General features: G+C 32.5%; 2 protein-coding genes across 4 annotated transcripts; one reads left to right on the forward strand and one right to left on the reverse strand.

Moving 5' to 3' along the window:
* Nucleotides 1-75: 75 nt before the first annotated feature.
* On the forward strand, nucleotides 76-18,108 carry LOC106707798. Of its 3 annotated transcripts, XM_045686308.1 has the most exons (12): nucleotides 76-342; nucleotides 979-1,168; nucleotides 1,251-1,334; nucleotides 1,407-1,615; nucleotides 2,895-3,087; nucleotides 3,364-3,760; nucleotides 4,092-4,156; nucleotides 4,473-4,592; nucleotides 10,036-10,147; nucleotides 10,943-11,117; nucleotides 14,101-14,462; nucleotides 17,765-17,843. In XM_045686308.1, exons 1-11 carry the CDS (start codon nucleotides 263-265, stop codon nucleotides 14,459-14,461), a joined length of 1,986 nt encoding a protein of 661 aa, XP_045542264.1. In that variant the 5' UTR covers nucleotides 76-262; the 3' UTR covers nucleotide 14,462; nucleotides 17,765-17,843. The 3 variants fall into 3 exon arrangements, with proteins under 3 accessions (XP_045542264.1, XP_014354721.2, XP_045542265.1); XM_014499235.2 differs by lacking the exon at nucleotides 14,101-14,462 and having other exon boundaries at nucleotides 17,765-18,108; XM_045686309.1 differs by lacking the exons at nucleotides 76-342; nucleotides 979-1,168; nucleotides 1,251-1,334; nucleotides 1,407-1,615 and adding an exon at nucleotides 2,484-2,645.
* Nucleotides 18,109-19,252: 1,144 nt separating this feature from the next.
* On the reverse strand, nucleotides 19,253-24,174 carry LOC106707866 (protein lifeguard 4). Its single transcript, XM_014499310.2, has 5 exons — nucleotides 23,983-24,174; nucleotides 23,447-23,610; nucleotides 22,137-22,242; nucleotides 19,686-19,837; nucleotides 19,253-19,533 (listed from the first exon to the last, which is right to left on the reverse strand). The coding sequence occupies exons 1-5, from the start codon at nucleotides 24,046-24,048 to the stop codon at nucleotides 19,281-19,283; spliced, it is 741 nt and encodes a 246-aa protein (XP_014354796.1). The 5' UTR covers nucleotides 24,049-24,174; the 3' UTR covers nucleotides 19,253-19,280.
* Nucleotides 24,175-25,945: the final 1,771 nt, after the last annotated feature.

Genomic DNA, 25,945 nt, shown 5'->3' on the forward strand with positions numbered 1-25,945 from the left:
ATACTTTGCATGTTATAATTGATAAAAATATCAAAATTCTCTTTTATATATTACAGATTATTTTAATAATAACAACTGTTCTTGGTCATGTAAAACTGAAGGACTTTTTCTTGCACCAAACTCTTCAAACAATTAACGAATCGACACAGTCAAGTTTACAACACTATTAGTCTGTGGGCCAAATTGACCATACGAGTGATACAAAAGTACTTCATTTGACGTTCGTCTATTAAAGCTTTTTTGGTTCGTTTTATTGTTAAATATGGTGAATTGTGCAGTTTTAATGTGTAAAAGAAGATCAAAAACTTCGAAATTACGCGAACATAATGTCTCCTATCACAAGTTAGTATCGTAATTTAAAAACATGAGGTCTTATCCTTTTTTTCCGTCATCATACCAACATATCTCATTTTACGTCAGTTAACTAGATTTACTTGCTGGTGTCCTAGTGATGTTCATTGTTAATTTACGGTTAACTGTATAATTTATAAAAAAAAGTGGTTCTTTTTTATATTCTAATAAAAATAATCACATTTATGTAAAGTTTGTTAAATCTTCATCCCATTTATTGAAATTGTTGTAGTACTGTTTTAAGATTTTAATAATAATTATCCTATAAACTTCGTATTTGAGTTTATTTACTATTATTGTTTTGGATTTAGTAATTACTTCTTGCGTCTTCATAGATAGTTAGACTTATCGACGGATATGAAAGTGAACCAGAAATTATTTCTACTTACTACTACCGTTTACAAGGAGGTTATAGCATACATGTGCAAAATATGTTGTAAATTCTATATAATAAGCAAGAGCGTTATAATTATTATTAAAAATCTACTTATATTATCTTATGTTTTAATGATAAAACAGTGACTTCAACCTTACCAATCCAATATTCACTGTTAAAATTACTAGATACTTGTAATCGAAAATAATATTCGAATGTAAAAGTATATAATTCTTCAACTTTCGGTTAAGGTTTCCTAGAGATCCTACAGTAAGACAAGAATGGAGAAAATTTTGTAATAGAAGTAATAAATGGTATCCTACACAAACAAGTGCCATTTGCTCAGATCATTTTACGCAATCCAGTTTCAAGATATATTCAAACATCAAGCGAATATTGAATAAAGGAGCAATACCTACACTTCGCACCTGCTACTGTTCGGTAAATAGTGCAATGCTGATTTAGAGGCTAAAGATCATACGTAAACAGCGTTGAGCTTTCTTCATTTTTATTTATATTTCAGAAAACAAAACAAGAACAACATAATAAAAATGAGGAGCCATCGAAACTCCAACAGCAAACATCGAAAAAGACACCTACCAAAAATGTGCGATTTTTTTTTAATTCGTGACTATTTGAGCGTTTATTTGGTTAACTTATTTCACTAGCACTGTTTTAGGTGGCAATTTCTACGTGTAAGAAGACTAAGAGTGTTTTGTGCGATAAAAACAAAACCATTAAGAAATTGCGAGATAACAATCGATATTTAAAAAACAGAGTTACTACATTAAAAGAAAGTGTAAAAAAGCTACAAGAGAAGTCCGTAGTAATTAAGGAAGAAAGTACATTAGAAGAAAATGAAACTTCAGAAAACAAAAACACGAAAAGGTATAAAAGAATTAATGCTGCGTTAATTCAGTTATCTCCGATAGTATTTTACTGCATATGACTTTCTTACATGTCTTGTTAAATGAACAACGCAGTGTATGTATACAACTAGTTGTATTCAATGTATCTATGGTATGGATAGATAGAAGATAGAAGATCTCTGGTTTGTTTCATTTTTTCGCCGCTACTTCGCTGGTCTATTTTTATTGAATTTGATGACCACCCGTCAGCTAGTTGTCAAAAGCTTTTTTTTTTTTTTATCAACGAGTTTTTGAACAACAAGTCGATGAAAGCTTAATATGTTATAATATGTTACGTTTCTTTGACGAAAGACAACGGCCCATCTCTATTTTGTATGGTTGCTTACATTATGCGATTCTTTTTCTTCTTTGCGTTATGATTAATCTTTTACATTACAAACTAAAAAGGTTTAAAGCTGAAGGTATATGAAATTTTCTCTTATAGTCAAAGAATCAATCGAAGAACCCAATCTAAAACATTAGTTTTTTGTGTCAATTCGATATTACCTACTTTTTATTTTTAGTGGAGTGTATTATTTTATCTGTGGTGCAAATTGTTGTGTGATTTGTCACGAACATAGTTTACTTTTATTACGAAGGTAAAGTTTATTAAATTATATGCCTCCGAACAAAAGCTGTAAGTAGCAATTTAATATTTTTAAAACAAGGCACGAATGATTATAAAATTAATACAAAATGATAAAATAACAAAGCACCATAGACAAGTATATTCCGTCACAACATTGGTTTCATTCGCTGCGTGATAAACGTTTATGGAAATTTTAAGTATTAAAAATATATTAGGTATTCTTCTTATGAAATATTTAGTTGTAATTCCTAAATTAAAACATTTTTGTTTAGGTTTAATTTTGTTCTCCAATTTAGTCCGATAGTAACGTTCTGACAGGTGAAATAACATTGTCGATTAAAAAAGACAAATAACTTTATGTCTACAGATAGTGTTCATATTTCTAAAAATAAAAGCCTTCAGAATATAATCCATATAAAAGGTACATTGTGTTTAAATATTTAAACAAAAATAAACATCAATAAATTTGTTTAATTGGAAAAAAAACTTGTGACTTTTTGTTTAATCTAGTTTGTCATAATTTTTAGAACGTCAATATTGTTTCACTTCATGTCATAGCTTTCGTTTACACTATTCGATTTTATATTTTTTCATAATCTTTGTGATTTTTAAGTTATGATTCTAAATAATACTTATTATAAGACTAAAGCTTCACGATTTTGTGGCTTAGGTCAAGGAACATGAGCAAAGATCAAGGGGAAGTTGCCCTTCCAACGGAATGCGGATTGGCGGAATGCCGGACATGTCTCCAGGCAATTGATAATAACTCAGTTTTGGTCGATTTATTTCAATGCTGGGTACCACCTTGGGATGGAATGGAGTCTACTATAGCTGAGGATTTAGCAAAACTCGCCAATGTTCAGGTATTTTAGAAGTTAGCTTCTTGAAAAACATAGAAATTAGACTACCATCTACTAGCTAAAACAATAGAATAAAACGAAAAATTACTTGAATTAATGTAACTCCAATAACACTGTTTATCATTTACATAACCTCCAAAGTTTTTACATTTATTAAAAATGGTGTTATTTATATAAACATAATCAAAGAACTTGTAATACACAAAATAAATAATAAATATCCCTTCTTAATGTCAGCAACATTATGTTTTCAAATATTGTTCTTAATTTGATTTTTAGATCACACAAACAGATAAATATTCGAAAGTTATATGTGAGCCTTGTTGTCTAAAACTACAGAGTGCATGTGATTTTGCATACATTGTACGAAAGAATGATAGATTACTTCGCCAGAAACATCCACAGTCACCTGAAAATATTGACAACAGTAACAAGACAATATGGCCTAAACCCATTCAAATAGATAAAAATATTAATGGGACATATGAGAATTATGGAGACGTTGAAATCAAGCAAGAAGTGATGTCAGAAGATGAATATATGGATGATAATAAAGAGGAAATGGCCAGTTTAGAAATTAAAATTGAACCCGAAGAGCTAATGCAACCTATGTTATTGCAACCACAAGAAAATGAACAAATTGATGGTGCACAATCACCTTATCTGGAGTTAAATGGTAAGTAAATCCTTAAAAATTCTGAAACTGCTTTACAGCTAAGTTATTTTTAATTTTTATAATGTCACCATCAATTTGTTTACTGCATTCTTGATAGATATAAATATCAACATGATTATGTAGAGAGTTTTATATTAAAACTAGCTTTTAGCCGCGACTCCGTCCGCGCGGAATAAAAAATAGAAAACGGGGTAAAAATTATCCTATGTCCGTTTCCTGGTTCTAGCTACCTGCCCACCAAATTTCAGTCAAATCGATTCAGCCGTTCTTGAGTTATAAATAGTGTAACTAACACAACTTTCTTTTATATATATAGATATCTTTGTTTCAGGCCATGTTTTTCATGAGTCAAAAGAGGAAATTCCGTTAACAAATGGTAATGATTGTAAAGAGGATGTAAGTATGTTTGATTTTAACCACTAAGTATGTTTTATTTAACAATTTGCATGTCGTAACATTTTACGTAATTGTAAAAGTGAAGTTTGTAATTTTATATTAAAAAATATGCTTAAATCAGTCTTAAATTTCTTTATATTATGTCTGTAGTGTAAAGATTTCCCATTTTCCAATGTAGTGTCAATGTTTCTAATATTAATTTGAAATATGCTCAGATTTATGGCTGCGTAGCATGGATGCCTAAATTTTATTGTTTAAATAGAAATTTACTAATTTGGATCTTACTCTGAGATACATTATTTGATACAACTTTCAGCTTCTGGAGATAAAGGAAGAACCACTAAGTGATATAGAAGATGGAGATGTGATACCAACAGATCTCCCTCTAGTGTGTATGCTGTGCTGCAAAGAACTGAACAGTGTTACTGGTTTGAAGGTATGGTATCTTCCATTCATATTCTTGCATCATAACTCTTGATCTATTCAGTACTTGTTGGAAAAGTCAAACTTTGAACATAACAACTATTTTCTGGAATAACTAAATATTTCAAATAAAATTTCAGATCAAACTAGATTTTTTTCAAATACATCTATTTTAATCACTTCCCGCGCGAGTGCAGTGACGAGTAGATGTGTCAGTCAAGCTCTAATATTGCAAGCAAACACCAGTGTAAACATTTAATTTAATTGATGTGAAATTACGTTGAAGTGAAGTGAACTAAAAATACAAGAAAAGTAAGTGCGATATATAGTGACTATTACATTAATACAGCATCTTTAAACTGTATTTTTATGAATTGAAAACATTAATGTGACTGAGAGTAAACATCAACGGTTTTCACTAATACCCTGCACTAAATCTTATATTCCGCCGAGTTCAACAGTTGTCAACATTACAATGTTTGCAATAAACACATACTACTATTGATAAATATACTTTCTAAGAAAAAAGTAATCACTGCACATTTGGCATTCCCTTTGTTTACATTTTACAATAAAAGTTCAAGCCCTTATTCCACGCATACAGGCTGATCTAAATAAAAATTAAACAAAATATTCACTCACGTCGATTGATCTTAATATAAGGAATACTAATAATGCCACTCAAGAGGACGCCACCTAAATCGCCAAATGTTGCCACACTAGATGTGCACCCGTTGCAGACACATAGTCAGTCCGACCCGTCTATAAGTGTAACGCATAATCCTGAAACTATAACTACTAAAACCATGCAGAGAGTTAAACGAAAAAGAGACCGATCGGCAGAACAATCAGAACTTGATGATTTTAGAACCACTATCATGGATATACTCAAGGAGTTGCAGTCTACTGTGAGCGAAATAAAAGAACAAAATGTCAAATTGCAGGAATCAGTTGACTTTACAGCTCATAAATACGATGAAATATTAACAAAAATGAAGCAAATGGAGGAAGCAAGAAGAGAAGATAAAAAATATATACTTTCATTAGAAAACAAAATTGATAAATTAGAACAGCAAAGCCGCGCTACGAGCGTGGAAATCAGAAATTTACCTAAAAGGAACGGTGAGACCAAACAAAATTTATTAGATACCTTGAACGACATCTATAAAGCTATCAAACTACCGCCACAAATGTCTGACGTGAAAGATATATTTAGAAACAATAACAAAACTTCTACCCCGACAGTGATTGTTGAGTTTGGTACAGTTAAAAATAAAGAGTCCCTATTACAACACATAAAAAAGTTCAACAAAGAAAATAGCAACAACAAACTGAACACCGAACATTTAAGGATACAAGGGCCTAAGATTCCTATATACTGCTCAGAAAACCTATCTTCTAAAAGTAAGCGCTTATTCTTCTTAGCACGAGAATTGGCTGGTCACGAAAAATATAAGTTTTGCTGGACAACACACGGAAAGGTCTACTTAAGAAAGGAAGAAGGGTCCCCGCTCTGCCGTATTGATTCAGAAGGTGATATCTCCAAACTTAGGCAGCAGAAGTGACTATTACAAAGCTTTAGAAATATCTTACAAAACTATTATATAAGTATAAAAAATGTATTCATCTCTATTTACAATTTTTTTTCCCGGGTATTATTATATGAATTTATTCTCTCACTTAATACTTACACCTATCTTACACATGCACAAATTAAACACAAAGAAAATCACTTTTATGTCAGACGAATACATTTCAATCACACACCTTACTACAACTGCTCAATCATGAGACCTCCACACATTACTTCTTATTTTTATCGCATACATTCAAATACTAAAATTGCCACATTATGTAACTGGAAGCTTAACTATAGCATTTTGAATAGACTTAAACCGTATTTTAAAAAACTGGGAACTCAGTTTTTTATCCAGCTGAATAGGATACAACACGTTTTTAGTAATAAAATTCAATACGCAGGATGAGTCTTTAACAAATGATCTCGACAATTTGTCAGATGCTGAGTGTATTAGAATAACCGATCCCTCGCTATGCACTACCATTCTGCGATGCAAACGGCGAGAACCAAATTCTCTATGCATACTGACCGTAAATATAAGAAGTGTTAATCATAATTTTGACCAGTTTCTTGTATTTATATCGCAACTGAAAATTGAAATAGATGTTATAGTCCTCACAGAGTGTTGGCTAGATGAAAATACCATACCGCCAAATATTGAAAATTACACAGGATATAGGACTAAGAATATGATTAACCAAAATGATGGAGTGATTGTGTATGCTAAGAATAATTTAAACAGTACTATTTATGAACCGAATGCGCGTGAGGGTAATTTCTTACTGCTCAAAATTGGTAATGAAGCTACCGTTGTTTGTTCGTATAGGCCACCAAGTTTCCATAACCCGAAAATGTATATTGATTCCTTATACGATATTCTAAAAGTAATTACAACTAACACAGTCATTCTTACTGGCGACATCAATTTAGATATAATGCCGAATAGAATAAAGGGCCCAAGCTCAGACTATCTAAATATGCTAGCTTCCTTAGGGTACAAACAGTGTATAGATAAGCCGACCAGAAAAAACTCTTGTTTAGATCATTTTATATTAAAAGGCTTCGATCAAAATATAGTCAAAACAGCTGTGTTCGATGAATTTACAGACCACTCACCAATTCTTTTATATGTAAATAAAACTAAAATACATAAAACACAAAATAGTTACGAAAGAATTATAATGGATTATGAAAAAATAACGGAAGATTTAAATAAAATATGTTGGGATCATTACTTTTTAATAAGCAATACAAATGAAGCGGCAGATAACTTAACTAATATTTTACATAATATCATTAAATCTAATTCTAGAACTATTAAGATATCTAAAAGAAATAAGCCACTAAAGCCATGGATCTCTCCCAGTGTCATAAAATCGTTAAGAAAAAGGGACAAACTACATAAACAACTAAAAAAATCGCCAAATGATGAAGAAGCAAGTAAATATTATAAACATTATAGAAACATTTGCAATAACATAACAAAACATCTTAAAAACAAATACTATGAAGAAGAATTAAAAACGAATAGTAAAAATAGTAAGGAATTATGGAAAATAATTAAAGAAGTATGTGACATGCAACAACCTAAGAATACTACATTGGATTTACTTAATATTGAAAAAACGGCAAAAGAGTCATTGAATATAGTTAATTCTTACTTTGCTAACGTTGGCAAAATATTGGCAGATAAAACTTTAAACATTTTAGACAAAACAGAAATATCACTAGCCAAAGAAGCCAAGACAGGGAACCCTTTAAAATCAATGTCACTGTTTTTAACCGACACAGAAGAAATACGACTCATTATCGATAAACTAAAATTACGCTCATCCCCGGGATGGGACAAAATTACATCAGCATTTCTTAAGAAATACAATCAGATCCTCTGCAAACCTATATCACATCTAATAAATATTAGCTTTCAAACCGGACAATTTCCAGAAACATTTAAAGAATCAGTGATAGTCCCAATACATAAAACAGGCGACAAGCTAAATCCATCCAACTATCGGCCTATATCCTTGTTGTCTACACTATCAAAAATTATGGAGAAGGTGGTAAACAAAAGACTAATATCCTGCATGGAGAGAAACAACTTCCTAGCAAATAATCAATTTGGTTTTAGGAAAAGCCGATCAACCAATGATGCTGTCCTCCTAATAACTCAAAAAATTACTGACTATCTGGAAAATGGAGACAAATGTATAGGAGTCTTTTTAGATCTCCAGAAAGCGTTTGACACTGTTTCTGTGAAGGTCCTACTGGCGAAGCTTGAAAACTATGGAATAAGAGGAACAGTCTTATCATGGTTCAGTGACTATCTGTCAAATAGAAAACAGAAAGTAAGAGTCGGATCTGTGATCAGCGACTCCGCTAGTGCTTCCTACGGTATTCCGCAAGGCAGCACACTCGGGCCTACCCTGTTCCTTATTTATATAAATGATTTATGTGGAATGAGCCTCCAAAAAGCGGACTTACTAATGTTTGCAGATGACACCGTCATTCTTTTTCATGATAGTTCATGGGAAACTGTTCAGGATGCTGCAGAAAAGGGTCTGGCTACTGTTACAGGCTGGCTAGAAAAAAACCTACTCACTCTCAACACCTCGAAAACTAAATATGTACCATTTTATAAAACATCGCGATCAAAACCACCAAACAACTTTTCTATCACAATACACGAAGCTCCTTGTAACAGACAGCCATCTCCAAGTCAGGATTGTGTATGCTCAAAAATTGAACGCACAAGCACATTTAAGTATCTTGGTGTCACGCTAGATGAAAATCTTAACTGGAAACATCATGTAAATACAGTGGCTAAGCGTATCAGAAGACTTATTTTTATATTCAGAAAACTACGAGCGGTTGCCGACTATGATCTTCTAACTAAAACTTACAAAGCTCTTTGCCAGTGTCTAATCAACTACTGCGTATGCTCTTGGGGTGGTGCTTCGAAAACTTATATTCTAGAAGCAGAACGTGCCCAACGAGCTCTTCTTAAGGTTATGTTCAAACTGCCTCTCAAACATCCCACTGACGACCTTTACAGGAAACATAAGATATTGAGTATTCGCAAAACATTCATATTTGAGTGCGTCAAGGCTCTCCATAACAATAAAACTAGTAAAACAACTACAAAAAGCAAGAGAATTCATAGATTTAATTTGCCAGCTGTTAAAAGTACACTTGCTACAAAACATTTTAATTTCCTTGCTCCCTACTTATATAATATTCTAGATAAAAAATTCAATATTAGAAACCTGAAAGCATACCATTTAAGAAAAATTACTAAGGAATGGTTGAACGATATGGATTACAATACCTGTGAAAATTTGTTTCAATTTCATGTCTAGATTATTACAGCAACATGCACTTATAGATATATCACACGCAATACACCCACACAGCATACACACACACTCGCACGCACACACACACGCACACACACGCACACACACACACACACATACACACCAGCCACATTCAGAAACACACTTATGCATACACACACACTTAAACACCCACGCAACAAAATTAGTAATAATAACAATAAACACGGGAAAGGAAAATAGAGATTTTTGATTGTTTATTCTAAATTATTGTTTGAATTAATTAAATCTATAATTTTCACTAAGAACAATGTAATTTCACATAAGGGAAGTCCTTTGCTCCTTAAATACAGTTTTCACTAGTTAAGGAGCCAAGGCAACATTGAATATTGTAAACTTAGTGTGCAAAAAAAATAAAGATTTTCATTTTCATTTTCATTTAATCACCCTTTTTATTTTTTAATTTGCTACTGGTGTAGCTGGATTCAAAATATAATGTTTTTAATGAAAAAAATTACAACTTATTAATTTCATGGTATTTCTAGGCTCATGTAATTGCTCAACATTCTTATAAATCAGTAAAACGAAAGTCTGGAAGTTGTTCACCAGAGAAGAGGAAACGGAAGCAGGAATTTGTTTGTGGTACATGTCAAAGGAGTGAGTATATTTAAGGCAAATAGTCTTAAACTTATTACTAATATTATAAATGTGAATGTTTAGATGGATGAATGGATTTTAGACAATATCTCCAAAAGAGCTCAACAGATCTAGATGAAAATTGGCATAGATATAGGATATATAGTCTGGTAGAAATCAGACTACATATTATTTTTTTTTTAGTTTTATTGTAATTCTACACAGACAAAGTCGCGGGCAAAATCTAATTATGAATAGTTTAGTATATCTATTGCTTATCACAATATCTATCTTATGGCACTGTCTCATTATTACTTTTACTGCAAACTTGAGCCTTTATACAGCTGTGGATGTTTCAATGTAATGCAAATTTAGCAAATAGAAGGAACATCAAATTCCATTCATGAATTTTATTGCACTTTGTTTTTTCACTTATCTATATATATAAAAGAAAGTCGTGTTAGTTACACTATTTATAACTCGAGATCGGTCGAACTGATTTAGCTGAAAATTGATGGGGAGGTAGCTTAGAACTAGGAGACGGACATAGGAACTTTTTTTATCTTGTGTGCATTTTTTTTATTCCGCGCGGACGGAGTCGCGGGTAAAAGCTAGTATGTAATTAAGATATATTTTGATAATATGGAAAAAGTTATGTAAGAAAAAGTGTTTTAGAGGTAACTTTTTGGAATTCATGAGCTATGGCAACAAATGCTGACAAATTTACAGTTTGTCTATGGTGAAAACATTCCTGGTTTGGATTGGAATGATTTTAAGAGCATAGCTACTAATTGCCTAATTGTTTTTTTATTCCAGGATTTATGACATCAACAGATCTAATGGTTCATGAGACTTGTCACAACAAAAGTATATGTTACGCATGTTCAGCAAAGTTTGATTCATTTGAACAGCTCACAAAGCACAGTCGAAAGTGTAAAGCTATTGCAAATAAGGAGCCTCAAAAACCCAAGACTTTGGAGGATGTTAAAAGGTAAATATAAGAATTATTTGATCTTTTATTTGTGTATTATATATGTGTATATTTGGCAAACGAACACGCGGCGAAATATGGCGAAATGGCGAACCTACCGCTGCCTATAGACATCTGCAATTACAGATGTGATGCCTACCTATAATTGATGGAGGGGGGAGATGTGCAAAAAGAATATTTTCTCTTCTAATCTTCCCTTCTCCGTTATATCCTCTTCCCCTTGCCATTCTTTCCTTATAATAAAAGGGAAAGAGGACTAAAATTATACCTTTGGAACGCACACTCATAAGACTGTGGTTTATACTCCTTGCTAGAGCAAACATAATTAATTTGTTTTTTTTTTTTTTTATAAAATAAGCAATGGAAACACTAGTGAGTCTATTCAACCTTTTGATGTGAAACATCTATAGGCTCACTTGTAAACCGAATTGGAACGCTATACTAAGGTATACATATATATTAGGTCCTTACATATGAAATTGGCGTTTTTCGTACTGGCCACTTTAATCACGAATTTCTCCTCTTTGGTAAGGAATTCCAAATTCAAATTTGTACAGCTATAGACTCATGTATTTGTGGTTCGATGACCGTCATTCATTTGTTTTTTTTCTTCTGTTTTTTCTGTTTGCGTCACTCATTTTACAAAATGGAAAACTTACAATATCGCATTATTTACGAGTACGAGTTCCGCCGTGGCACTAGTGCTGCGGAAACGACTCGAAGGGTGAATGATATGTATGGCGGTCGTGTTGCAAAAGAAAACACAGTTCGTTTTTGGTTCCAACGTTTTCGTTCTGGAAATTTCGATCTGCAGAACAAGCCCCGTGGACGGCCTGAGACTCAAGTTGATAATGAAGAGTTGAAGGCTATTGTGGAAGCGGATCCATCGCAAACCACGTCCGAGTTAGCTACAGGCTGCGATGTTAGTGATAAAACTGTTTTAATTCACTTGAAGCAAATTGGGAAGATTAAAAAGCTTGAAAGGTGGGTACCTCACGAATTGACTGAAGCAAACCGGAAACGCGCGTCGACTGTTGCGTTACATTACTAAACCGGCACAATAATGAAGGTATTTTAAACCGAATCATTACCTGTGATGAAAAATGGGTTTTTTACGATAATCGGAAGCGCTCAGCGCAATGGTTGGATCCTGGCCAGCCAGCCAAATCCTGCCCCAAGCGAAAATTAACCCCAAAAAAGTTACTTGTAAGCGTTTGGTGGACTAGTGCCGGTATTGTTCATTACAGTTTTCTCAAATCTGGCCAGACTATTACGGCTGATGTCTATTGTCAGCAATTGCAAACCATGATGGAAAAGCTAGCGGCTAAACAACCTAGGCTGGTCAATCGCTCCACGCCACTGCTGCTTCACGACAACGCTAGACCACACACTGCGCAACAGACGGCTACTAAATTAGAAGAGCTTCAATTGGAAAGTCTAAGACATCCTCCGTACTCCCCGGACCTTGCTCCAACAGATTACCATTTTTTTTCGAAATTTGGATAACTTCTTGCAAGGGAAAAAATTCAACTCCGATGGGGCAGTCCAAATCGCCTTCAAAGATTTTATTGATTCCCGTCCGACTGGTTTTTTTAGTAAAGGGATCAATGAACTACCTATGAGATGGCAAAAGTGCATAGAAAATAATGGTTCATACTTTGATTAATTAAATATATTATATTAAAAAATATTCGACTTTTTGTTCCTCCCATACAAAACGCCAATTTCATATGTAAGGACCTAATATATTTTATGTGTAGTAGAGTGTACGGTGTGGCGACGGGTCGCCACGCTATACTGAGGTATACATATATATATATATATATATGTAGTAGAGTGTACAGTATAACTTCTCACTCAGTTCGACGTTGTTGTTTACTAATTTTGATGTGAAACATTTTTATTTTAATTTTTGACAATAAAATATGTGTGATAGTGATAACTCAGAAGATCAAAGTGATCAAACTTGTGCAAAGAAAGTGAAACTACACTATGGCATACTACCAAGTCTACCAAGTATTAGTAAGTAGATCGTATTTTTCAAGTGTACATAAATGTAATTATTATTATTTGTATATTTAATTAATTATATTCATATTAATCATATTAGTAATTATATAAATTATATTAATATTATCTTCAATTAATTATTTTTTTATTATTAGATTAGAAGGTATTAATATGGAAAAAATTATTAATAAAATTTATATTTGCAAATCTTTAGTCATATATTGCAATAATTAACTAAGATTTGAGTTCATGAGTATATTGAAGCCACACTCAAAATTTTTTTTCTTTTTCTTGTGTATTTTATAGTGATGCAACGGAAGTGTCTTAGCGGAACCAGAAACGGAAACATGTCAAAAATAAATTTTAGCAGAAACGGAAACGGAAACGGATGCGGAAACAGAAGTGTAAATAATATGAAAAAAAAAATATTTACAAATACATATATATATATATATATATATATTTTTGGTAAAAACAGTTTGTATTCGTTTTTAATTTATTAAGGCACTGGATATCGGTGTTCTTTAGCCTTCAATGTATGTATTTTTACTGTGCTGCAATAAGTTAAAATACGTGTTGACAAACGGAGGCTTTTAAATATTAAAACCATTTTACAAATATATTTCTTTATTAATACTTTCACTGCTGATCACTCGGATCCGAGTGGGTTCCGGGTCGTAAAGTTCCGTTTTATCTCCGTTTTAAAAGATGCGGAAACAGAAGCAGAAACGGATGTTGAAAAGCGCGCGGAACTTCCGCACTTGCGGAAACGAAAACAGACAACCGTTGCATCACTAGTATTTTAATATTATATTTTTTTAAATATTTCAGTTCCCAACAATCATCACAGGGATCACAAAATATTATTATTGAAACTGGACGCCACATTGATCAGTTAAACACATGGCATACTATCAATGTTGTGTAATTTTTATCTTAGATTTTATTAACATATTTATATTTTTTTTTTCAGAGTAAACAATAGTAAAAGAGAACGTCAAAAACAATACAGGGAGCGGAACAGAGACAAATTGAAACATCGTGAAGCGGAAAGAAGAAAGCGTATACAATCTTCACAAAGCATTATCGGATCTACCTCTTCAAACTCAAATATAATGGAAGTAAATAATGAAGAACCAGTAACTGCTATTTCATCTCCTCTTCAAAATAAAAGAGACCGTCAAAAAAGATACAGGGAAAAGAACAGAGAAAAATTGAGTCAGCGTGAAGCGGAAAGAAGGAGACGTCTACAGAATGCAGAAAGTATTATAGAATTACATTCTTCTCCAAATATAGAAAATAGAGAAATAATTACAGAACCAATAAATAGATGAAGTAAGTACAAATAAAACACCATTAATTACACAACAGAACATAGATGAATTTAGCGATAATATTGATCTTGAAGAAAGCCTTACTGCTCAACAACAAACTTTGGTATGAAATGAGGAAAAATATTTGCGATTAGCGCCACGGCAACAGAAAATTCCACAGAGTTTATTATTTGACGAGCATGCCGAAGAGCTATCGTTTCCTAGTATTTACATGGAAAACTTTAGAAAATTCAGAGATACAGTCAACGTTACGCCTTTTATGATGGCATCTAGTGAATTGCGACGTAAAGATCGTCGAGGAGTCGATCCTTATCACTTGTTATATATGGCTGTAAAAATTATGAGACTGCAAGTTCATGACTGTTTAAAGATCGCGTTTAAACATGTGCACATATAGCAATATAACCAAGGAACAAGTTCAATGTGAAGACTATATTCATAACTGCATGGAGTCAAATCTAGCTCTCTTACCAAACTGAATTTGGTATTGAACACCAAATTCAGTTTGGTACTGGTCTTCAAGGAAAAAAGATTTATTTGCAATGATGCGGCAGCTAGGGAAGCCAACTGCATTCATGACACTAAGCGCAAATGAAATAGGGTGGCCGGATTTATTAACATTGCTGTATAAATTAGCTGAAGGAAAAGATGTGCAAAATCTCATCGTACCAGAACTCAATTTTATCCAAAAAAAAGTTCATTATTTAACAACGATGCTGTAACATGCGCTATTTATTTTAACAAGCTAGTTAATGTTATAATGACGATTTTACAATCAAAGAAGTTCAGTCCTTTTGGTAAATTTAGAGTCATAAACTACTTTCTGAGGATTGAATTTCAACATCGTGGAAGTTCACACGCGCATATCCTTTTATGGCTTGATAATGCTACCACAGATATTCTTGGAAAAGAGCAAAAAAAAGCAATAGAAATGATTGATAGTTTAGTGTCACTATCAACTTAAGAAGCATCCGGAAATATAAAATTACTTACCAATAAGCATACTTTGACGTGCTACAAAAAAATAATATCTACTTCAGTGCAAAAGTGCCGATTTGAAGCACCATTCATGCCTTGTAAATCCACAATGATTTTAATACCGATGGAAAAAACTGATCCATTTTACAAAAAACTTATAATGAAATAAGAATTAACTTAGAAAGTAATGATTATTATGAAAGTAATAATATCAGATCAGACGAAGAATACACAGATATTCTAAGATCTGGTATTAGTAGGCCAAAAATATTCTATAAACGACATCCATTCGAAAAATGGCACAATACTTTCAATCTGTTTGTTTTCAATGTATTAAAATCTAATATGAATTTCCAAATAATTACTGAAGAATATTCTTGTGCGGCATATGTGGTTGAATATGAAAAGAAGACCAACAGAGGTGTTAGTAATTTGCAACGTAAGATAATAGAAGTCATGAATGAGAATCCCGAATAGGTTAAGATTAAGAGCAATAGCCAAAAGACGAGAAAACATCATGAGTAATGATCGTTTTTGCAAGCAGGAAGCGAATATGAGACAAAAATTACACAAGATGTCAGTGATTGATACAGGAGGGTTGCCATACGAAATTATTTTTGTTTTTGGCAAACCTTACATTATTACAACTAACATAGACGTGGTAGACGGATTAGATAATGGCGCCGTTGGAAACCTTATTCATATCGAACAAAACGAAGAAAATCAAGTTACTCGCATATTACTAGTTTTTCCAGATAAAAACACTGGTACAGTGGCTAGAAGAAAAGCCGCTGCCTTTGTTGCAGAATATAATATCGATAAACGTGCTGTGCCTATTGTGCGTTGAACTTCAACAATATCACTCAATAATAATAAAACTATTGTGGGAAAAAGAAATCTTTTTCCATTGATATCAGGATGTGCTATGACTATTCATAAGTCTCAAGAAGGTATTTATGACGAGGTGGTGTATGAATATAGTAAAAGTCATAGTATTCTATTACTTTACGTAGCTTTAACACGAGTAACAAGTGCTGAAGGGTTGTTTATATGTAACAGTACGGATGATTTAAGATTTTATCATGGAAGGAGAGTTGATCTATCAGTTTCAAGCTTACAGCACGAATTTGAAAGATTATCTTTAAACAGACTTGCTACATTGCAAGGATTGATCACTGATTTTATGAACTCCAGAAATAAATTAACCATATACACTTTAAACTGTCAAAGTCTCAGAAAACATGCTGCTGATTTACAAGATTCTATTTGCAGAAATACTAACTGAAACATGGTGTTCTGCAGATGAAGCAGTTGACTTATGTAACTTTCATTGTATTGCAAAATATAAACGACAAAATGTTAGAGCCGCTGGAGTTGCCATTTACAAAAACACTTCACATGTTACAACACTCAACATGGATCTAACAGTTCAAAATGATACATAAGTTCATGTTTGCCAAACATATATTGGTGATATGTGTGCTTCATATTTTAAACTAGAAGACGGAAGTGAATTAATTATGATTGTAGTATACATTTCACCTAATAACAAAATGGATCATATAATTTCATTTTTACATGAAAGATTTCCTTATAGTCAAAGAGGTTCAGTAATTTTTAAAATGAATAAACATATACTACCATTAATTTTAGCTGGAGATTTTAATGTAAATTTTACAAGAGCTGAATCGATGCCATTAATGACATTTCTTCAAAAAGAATTTCAATTGCAAATCAACAACAATCAAGAGAATCTACTACCAAATATGGAACAATAGATGCTGTATTTGTGAATACTTTAATGTACTTTATGTAATTGAATAGTTATCATCGACCAATCGGCACAGTAATAATGGCAGAGGAAACATCGAATATAACTATTACTGAAGTCACAGATGAAAATATTTAAATTGTAGCCACTTGATATTAATATCGAATTTTTATATCAAACTAGCTTTTAACCGCGACTCCGTCCGCGCGGAATAAAAAAATAGAAAACGGGATAAAAATTATCCTATGTCCGTTTCCTGGTTCTAAGCTACCTGCCCACCAATTTTCAGTCAAATCGATTCAGCCGTTCTTGAGTTATAAATAGTGTAACTAACACGACTTTCTTTTATATGTATAAGATGTAAATAAATGTTTATTAAATAAAGTTACCATTTTCTGTAAGAAATTTTTTCATTAGGCTATATTTAATTCCTGTAATAATATTATCTTTTATGCATATTACTTGTACACACACGATGTTTCACATCTGCCAGGCGTCCCATGATGCAATCGAAACAAAACTAAAACTTAAATGTTTTTTTCTATCTTTTTCAGACCAATAATTCGTGATTCGTTTTCCATCAGTCAACCGATAAAGAAACCAGCAAATGTGACTTTTAAATGTGAGTTATGTAATGAAGAGTTCAGTGATAAATATTATTTGACGATCCATGAAGAGATTTATCATACAAATAGTGAACAATATAGTGAAGTGAATGAAAATGGTGATGTGCAAATGCAGGACACGTTAAGAAGTGTTTTTGGTAGTGATAGCAGTTAGTTTTGTTTAAATTACGTATATATGCATATTATACGTAATTGATGGACTTATTATGTGTAGCGGGAGTTAAAATGAACACTTGACCATTATCACACCTCGTGTTATTTGGTGATACGATTGAAAGATGCGCTAGCTTAGGAGTTTTAAATATTATTGACTAGCTTTTACCCGCGACTCCGTCCGCGCGGAATAAAAAATAGAAAACGAGGTAAAAATTATCCTATGTCCGTTTCCTGGTTCTAAGCTACCTGCCCACCAATTTTCAGTCAAATCGATTCAGCCGTTCTTGAGTTATAAATAGTGTAACTAACACGACTTTCTTTTATATAAATAGATTTCTGGGGAGTACAATGTTTTCCCTTCACATATAGATACCTATTTAACAATGATAATGTACTAAATTCAGTTTGTTATGAATATGAACTATTTTATCTGATGAAAAAAATCTAGAACATTAAAAAGTGTGAACCCTTTGCAAACAAAATATTTTGTATAAAGTTGGTGTTTTGTCTAGCTAGTTGGTTTAGTAATATTGGTTTAAATTGTTACGAAATGCGAAATTATGTCTAGAAATGTAAAAATTTATTTTCATAATTTTTAAAAAGTGTAATTTTCAATTGTAAATTGTAACTTTTTATTTATGTTATTTTGTGCATGTTTTTTTGTATGTTAAGTGAATTTGTAATAAATTAGTGTAATAAACAACTCAATACTAAATATATTGTTTCATTTCATAGTAAAATAAGGAAAGCAATATTGTCTATTTAGATTGGTAAAATAAAACTACATTATTCCAAACAAATATATATAATTTAATTTTAATACAACAATCAATGCCATTGTCAAACATTTTTATTTATGGCCGTCAAAGGATTTAAAAAATAAGAGATAGATTCACAAAGATAAAACTGGCGCTGAACTTCAAAAAGCTGAATAAAAATAATACTGTGCTGATTAAGTGCGTAAGAAATCACATATATGCTTAATGAATAAAAGTTTTCATTATTCAATTAGGATAATGGGGAAGAAATAAATAGATATATGTACATATAAACATTGGAAAAATGCATAGATAATTTAGAGTAACCGAAAAAAAATTACAAATTTCATAGACAATATAGGAATGTTAACTCATTGAAAACAATAAAAATATAATTTAATTCGGATTTCACTATTGAACTCTACAAGAAAACCAAAAATAATAAAAAAGGTAGATTATAATTTAACATCAATAAACTTATAAATCTTTACGAACATGTGTTTTAAAAAATATGAAGAAAAATGTGCAATTTAGTTTCTATTGAGTTCGTTTAGGATACGAAGAATGTATAGGAATAGATTGATAATATCCATGTACAGATTGATGGTAGCAAGGATGTACTCTTCCGGAGACAATGTGGTCATCATCTGTTGGGTGTCAAAGATGAGGAAGAGGCTGAAGAAGATCGCACCTGCGAAAGACAGCGCAACCTCGAATGCGGAGCTCTGAAGGAAGATTTGAATCAGACCACCTACAATGAGCACGCTGAGTCCAGCCACCAATCTAAAAAGATTAGTAAAACATATTTCAATGGTAGATCTGGCAATTTTTATTCAAAGATTGGTATCTCATAGTTAGATCGTTTATTTACTACTAATTATGAAGGCTATTTTTCATCAAATATTATATGCTTTTTACTTAAAAGCATTACTCACCCATATCCAATGAAAGAGAAGTCACGTTTAGTGTTGAGTGTGTAGAGAGTGAGTGAAAAGACAACTGCAAAGGTGATAGCGAGTGCCTGTAGCACTATGAATGTATCGTAAAATGATACCACCACGCCCACAGTGTACGCTTGGACTGCAGTCTGAAAATATTTAATGAAATTATCAACAAATCAGACAATAATTGTATCCCAGTATCTATACCTTTTTTCATTCGGTGATTTTTTACGTATCCCGCATATATCATACTATATGAATAGTATAGACAAAGATTATGGATTACTCTGATTGTGTATATGGAGCATTGAGTGTGCATACTTCCCTCGCTTTTGCGTTCATATATTTATACATACATAATTGATATATAACTTCATATATACTATGGGTGTAGTGACTCTGATAGTTTTTACTTTTCTGCATGTTACTTAAAGATTGATAAAGCCGCATTCACATTTGCCTGACGTGTTGTGTCGTGATGCGTCAGAAAGGTATCGGTCTCATACAATTAATATGGTTGCGTGCACACTTCTCTGACACAGTGTGTCGTGATGGCTTGTGTCGTGTCGCGTCAGTAGCGATCCCGGTCCGCGTCAGTTGGGTGAGGTGCGGGGGACGGCGCAGCGACACGACACAGCGGGTCGGACTAGTGTGCACGCGCACGTGTTGTGTTGTGACGCGTCAGAAGTTATGGACGACGAGCTGATCGAGTACGTACGACAATATAAAGCGATTTATGATACAAAATATAAACAATATAAGGATCAATCTATTAAAACTAAACTATCTTTTTGTATTTACTGGATGTATCCAATATCTTCTTCTCTTTTTTTGTTTTATTAGAAGTGTTGCCAGTGCCAATAACTGCATATCTTCTTCATAATCTGAATCCGAATCGGATGATTCATGAAAAAACATTGCGAATGTGTAAACTCTCCGAGAGCTATAACGGAACTGATTAAAAATGCGTCATAACGCGTCACATAGATGTGAACAGTAGCCATCACGACAGAAAGCATCACGACACAACACGTCAGGCAAATGTGAACGCGGCTTAATGCACATAGCATATTTTGTCTTAAATTTATTGTATACTAGCTGTCGCCCGCGACTCCGTCCGCGCGCAGTTAAAAAAAAAAATAAAAAAAAATGGGGGGGGGGGGGGTTAGGAAAAATAGATGTTGGCCGATTCTCAGACCTACTGAATATGCTCACAAAATTTCATGAGAATTGGTTAACCCTTAATTCGATGGTGTCCAGTGTGACGAACAACTAATTAAAAAAATCTACTGAACTAGTTTAGAGAAAAATACATAAGATTTTGATTTTAGTGCATAGGTAACATATAACAGATTTATTAAAAAATATAATTTGAATAATAAAACACTCAAAATGTCAGTTTTTGTCGAAAATGGCGTCGACGCCGAAGTAATCTGTTTTGCTCAGGGTGTTTTGTTCTATTTTTATTAATTTTTACTAACTTTTAGACCATGTCTGCATTAATTTATATTGCTGATATTATATATATCTGGAAAATAAGATAATCACGAGCTTCTACACTCATTTTCACTATTTTATCTCGCTCTAAATCTCTTGTCCGTCACACCGGACACTGTCGATTACTACGTGAAACTAGCTGTCCGGTGTGACGAACATTGCCAAATACGCTATGATTAACGCCTTTTTGTTATATTTATTGTTTTTTGCACAATATCACATGTGGTTGAATGTATTCTTCTATAAATGCTTATTTTGTTGTTTTGCGTTTTTACTGAAGCATTTGCATGGACGCATTAACAAGGTATTAGCTTTAGTACCAAAACATCGTGCCCCATCTGAAGCTAGTAATAAATCACCAAATCTCCCTCACCAGATCCATATTTTTCATCTTCTGCACCTTCAATAACTTCTTCTTTGGAATGGCTTAATTTATTAGACATTGACGAATTTGAACATGAAAGAGACTTTGAGCCCTAAAAGTAGTAAAAAGACTACTGTCTTTTGCATGAAATGTGACGTAAGACTATTTTTTACAGGGAAGAACCCTCGTAATTGCCATTTGAAATTTCATACAAAATAATTTTTATATTCATAGTCATATTTGATTACAATTATTAATTAATTTTTGTTTTTGGTGTGTATTTGTTGTATTTATCATTTCTGTTAGTCATTTGGTAGAGTCCGCCCCAACGGACATGTTAATTCGTTACATACTTGACAATGTCCGCTGTGACGGACATGTGGTTTATCATAAACTGTCCAGCAATAATTTTTTTTAGCATTTTTCCTGTACTTATTTCATGTCCAAAAATATGACTTTACTATAAAAAAACAGTTTTTTTGTTACAAAAAATTTCGTCGAATTAAGGGTTAAGCCGTTTCGGAGGAGTATGGCAACGAAAACTGTGACACGAGAATTTTATATATTAGATTAAATATACTCACAAATGCAGCCAGGAGGTAAAAGTTCGCAGGGGAATCCCGGCGCTTGGCGATTAGCGCAAACAATGTGACAATACTCAAGATGAAGGCAACAAATACCATCCAATCACTGAAAACACAACAAATAAATCAACAAGTAACTTACACAACATCTTTAATTGTTTAAAAAAATATCTCAAAACTATGTTAAAGGCAGACAAAAAGACAACCCTCCAAGTTGAGTTTATCTATGCTATTAAGCAAGTCATGACAATTTTTCCTTTTATTTTCCTCAATAAGTTTGCCAAGTAACCTTTTACTTAAGTCACTCAATTTTTTATTTTAGCTTAATAAAATGTGTATTTCCAAATCTCAACCTTATTTTAAAAAGTGACGCAAAATAATTCTGCTGTATTGAGGTGACTAGCAAAGCAAAATCTTTCTCAATTGTTTGAACAAACTCACTAGTTTATATAATCTAAAAGACATCTTAAATATTATAAATACAAAAGTTTGGATGGATGGATGTTTGTTAGAAGGTATCCTCCAAACAGCCACATAGATCAAAATTTGTTATAGACGTAGAACACAGTCTGGAAGAAAACATAGACTATGTGACAGTATCACAGAAATATATATTGTTCCTGTGGTATATATTTGATTCACATATTTATTCTATAACTGCACAGTTTAACAGATATCATTGTAATTTATCACGGATATAGATTATAGTCTATACTCACTCACAAGTCGTCACTTTTTTTTTATTTTACTGATGAAAGCTAGTAAAAAAGATTTTTTTATATGAAAAATACTTTAGTTAAAAGTAGTAACTTAGTATTTACATTAAAGAAATCCCTGATATAATCTGATAAAGAAATACTCTGTTATCTATTTATTTACTGTTATCTGCATTAGGCATTACAAAACATGCTTTCTTAGAATAGACAAGAAGAAATGTAATCTTAACTGTTATCTCCTTTATCAAGTAAAATAAAACTTTACTGTTAAATTTTATATCTAACCTTCCCAGTTTTAGGTTCAAACTTTAGATATACAATACTGAGCCATGCAGTCCATACACTTTATCGTATGACTATTGTAACTACTACACTACACGAGTCAAGAACATTTATCTTCATATATCATACCAAGTGTTCTACATTTATCTTTATAAAAATTGATGAGAAAAAGTGTTTGTGACGTGTAAACTTTCTAATTATTGAAACTAATGTATTTGAGTTATTATTATTTGGAAATAAATTAATGAAATTTTTGTTTTCTACATCTGAATATATTTATATATCTATGTGTAGTTGGCACTTAATACATACTTTTGGTGTATGAACAGTTGTACTGGTTTGACAAGCAGGAAGACACCTGCAATGGCTACAGTAGCCAGCAGCTGAACTGTAAGAAGTCCGTACACCTTGCGTACAAATCCCAAACGGATCTCCTTGTCAGCATTCATCACATTGTTGCGATACGCAAAATCATCCTGAGTACAAAACATACATTAAATTTATGCATGCTTTTTGCAAGACTTCGGATCTAAGTATGGTTAATTTAAGTCTGGATATTGTGGAAAAGTTATGATTTTCTCACAATAGTATTGATTATTCCGACATCACACAGTAGCAGTGTTTTTAGTTTTACGAAAATGTACAAAATGTCTTCGACATGTTTTACATTAGAAAGTAAACAAACACGATTAATCACTTTGTTGTAAGGATCAAGTTACAACTAACTTTCTATGGCATGCAAATCATATAATAAGTACATTATGGTAATTAATTGTAGTAAACAGAATTGTATTATTGTCAGAGCTAAGGTCAGCTGACGAATTGCATGGATTTCGTAAGTTTCTTACCTCTATCGATTCCTTTCCTCCAAGTTCACAATCTTCTTGAGCATACATTAGTGGTATGTTGGCCATGATTAGATTTGATTCGTTTTAAGTTTGAAATACTTTGTTTCTTAATGTCGATATTCAATAATTTCCTTGAAAACAAGAAGATATGACAAGTTCGGGACTGGATGACGTTTGTGACAAAGACAAAATTAATGTTGCTACTTCTAAAACACTGGAAGCAAAAATAATCTACTTTAAATTATTTGAATAAAAAATAAATGATTTTCTTTTATAAAACTTAAGAACAAGTTTAAAACTCATGAAGTTGGTCTTTAATGGTATTGCAATTACACTCGCCCCTCGTAATCAAACTACTGGTCGGGCATTGAGATGTCGCGGAGCTTACATATAGAAGAATCTTTCTTTCTTACCTCGAAAGAATTTGAACAACTTTATTTTGTATCGGCCGGGTAGCAAAGTGATCACAAAATAATTGCACGTAGTATTTGCGAAGTTGAAAAACACTGAATTACCATCACGAAAGTTGCATGTTATGTACTATATTGTTTAGTGCGTTTTCGCTTGCAAGCATTGCATAAATTACGAACATCAATATATCGAAGACGATGTATATCAGTTTGTATACACGATAGCCTTGACGATGCAACACTCTTACAATGGGTCAATTCTAGTAGTTTACCCAGTGAAACGTTACTGACCTACTTAGCTGACATCAATTGTCTACAATGTCGTGCTTTTTTTACATTTTGTAAGCAGTCATTTTTCTTCTAAGAAGTCCATTGTTTCATGAACCTATTTTTACTACCAAACAGTAGTGTCCAAAGATTACTGGCTCGCGGAGCTGAAGGTCTTTGCGTCAATTTTATTTTTCATTAGGCTAACACTGGTCACATCTTGTCTTAGCATTTATCAAAAGCATTGTAGCATCTTACACTTACCGCAAAAGGGAAACAAGGCAACTTGTCTAAGTTTCAGTTTAATAACTCAATTATTTCGGACCAATTTTTTATGAATTTATTTTTAGAGTTTCCTACGTAAACAATAATTATAATTAAGGCATTGGCTAATAGTACTGCACCATAATCTATCCACATCCGGCTCTTTGTAGTTGCTTTATTAGTCAAGAGTTAGTAAAATTTATTATAATACATTTCACAATATAGTATCTTTCTTACTGCGAAAGTTTTGAATTGAATCGTAAATTCTTGTCTATTTAAATCGCTCCTTAAAACTCGATTGTCGCAAACTTGATGTCTTTGCGAAAAGGAATTTAATTAGAATTCCCGCGAACAATTCTTCAATAAAGATGTTGAACATAAAATGGGGCAAATTTTATGCCATCAAAGTATCTATAGATAGTACATATATTAAATTGACAAAGTTATTAGCTTATCAAGTATTTTTGTACACATATTTAAAATCTTCAGCACTTCTCTAGTCGTTAATATAAGGTCTCAAATGTGTGGGACGTTTATAAATACATTTATGAAAGCAAATATGTTCATTAAAATTCGCAAATGACCGCTGATTGATAGAAAAAAGTCTGTGGAACCCGATTAAATGAAATGCTGGAGGCCGGAGTATAAGTTGCCGATTCTTTAGTTGTTCTGGTAACATACAACACTTAATAAAAATGGTACTGGTGTTATATAAATCTATATTGATATGAAGTAGATACATTAAACTTGTGTAATGGCAATCCATTAAAGGACTGTAGTAATGATTTCCATTGGTAAGCAGCGACGCGCTCTGTGGCTCACCGTATTCTCGCAATGAGAGTAAACTTGCATTTGCCCCATGGACCGGAGCTATTGCTTCAAACAAATACAACGTACACGTATGAATGTCTCGTACTCATAAATATACGCAATTCAGGTAGATTTATCATTTTGTGTCACTTTATTGTCGCTATCGTAAAAATTAAATCCACAAAATTTGAAATTTAAAATAGTGTTCCATA

The sequence above is a fragment of the Papilio machaon genome, chromosome 3 (genome assembly GCF_912999745.1).
Source record: "Papilio machaon chromosome 3, ilPapMach1.1, whole genome shotgun sequence".
In the NCBI taxonomy this organism is placed as follows: domain Eukaryota; kingdom Metazoa; phylum Arthropoda; class Insecta; order Lepidoptera; family Papilionidae; genus Papilio; species Papilio machaon.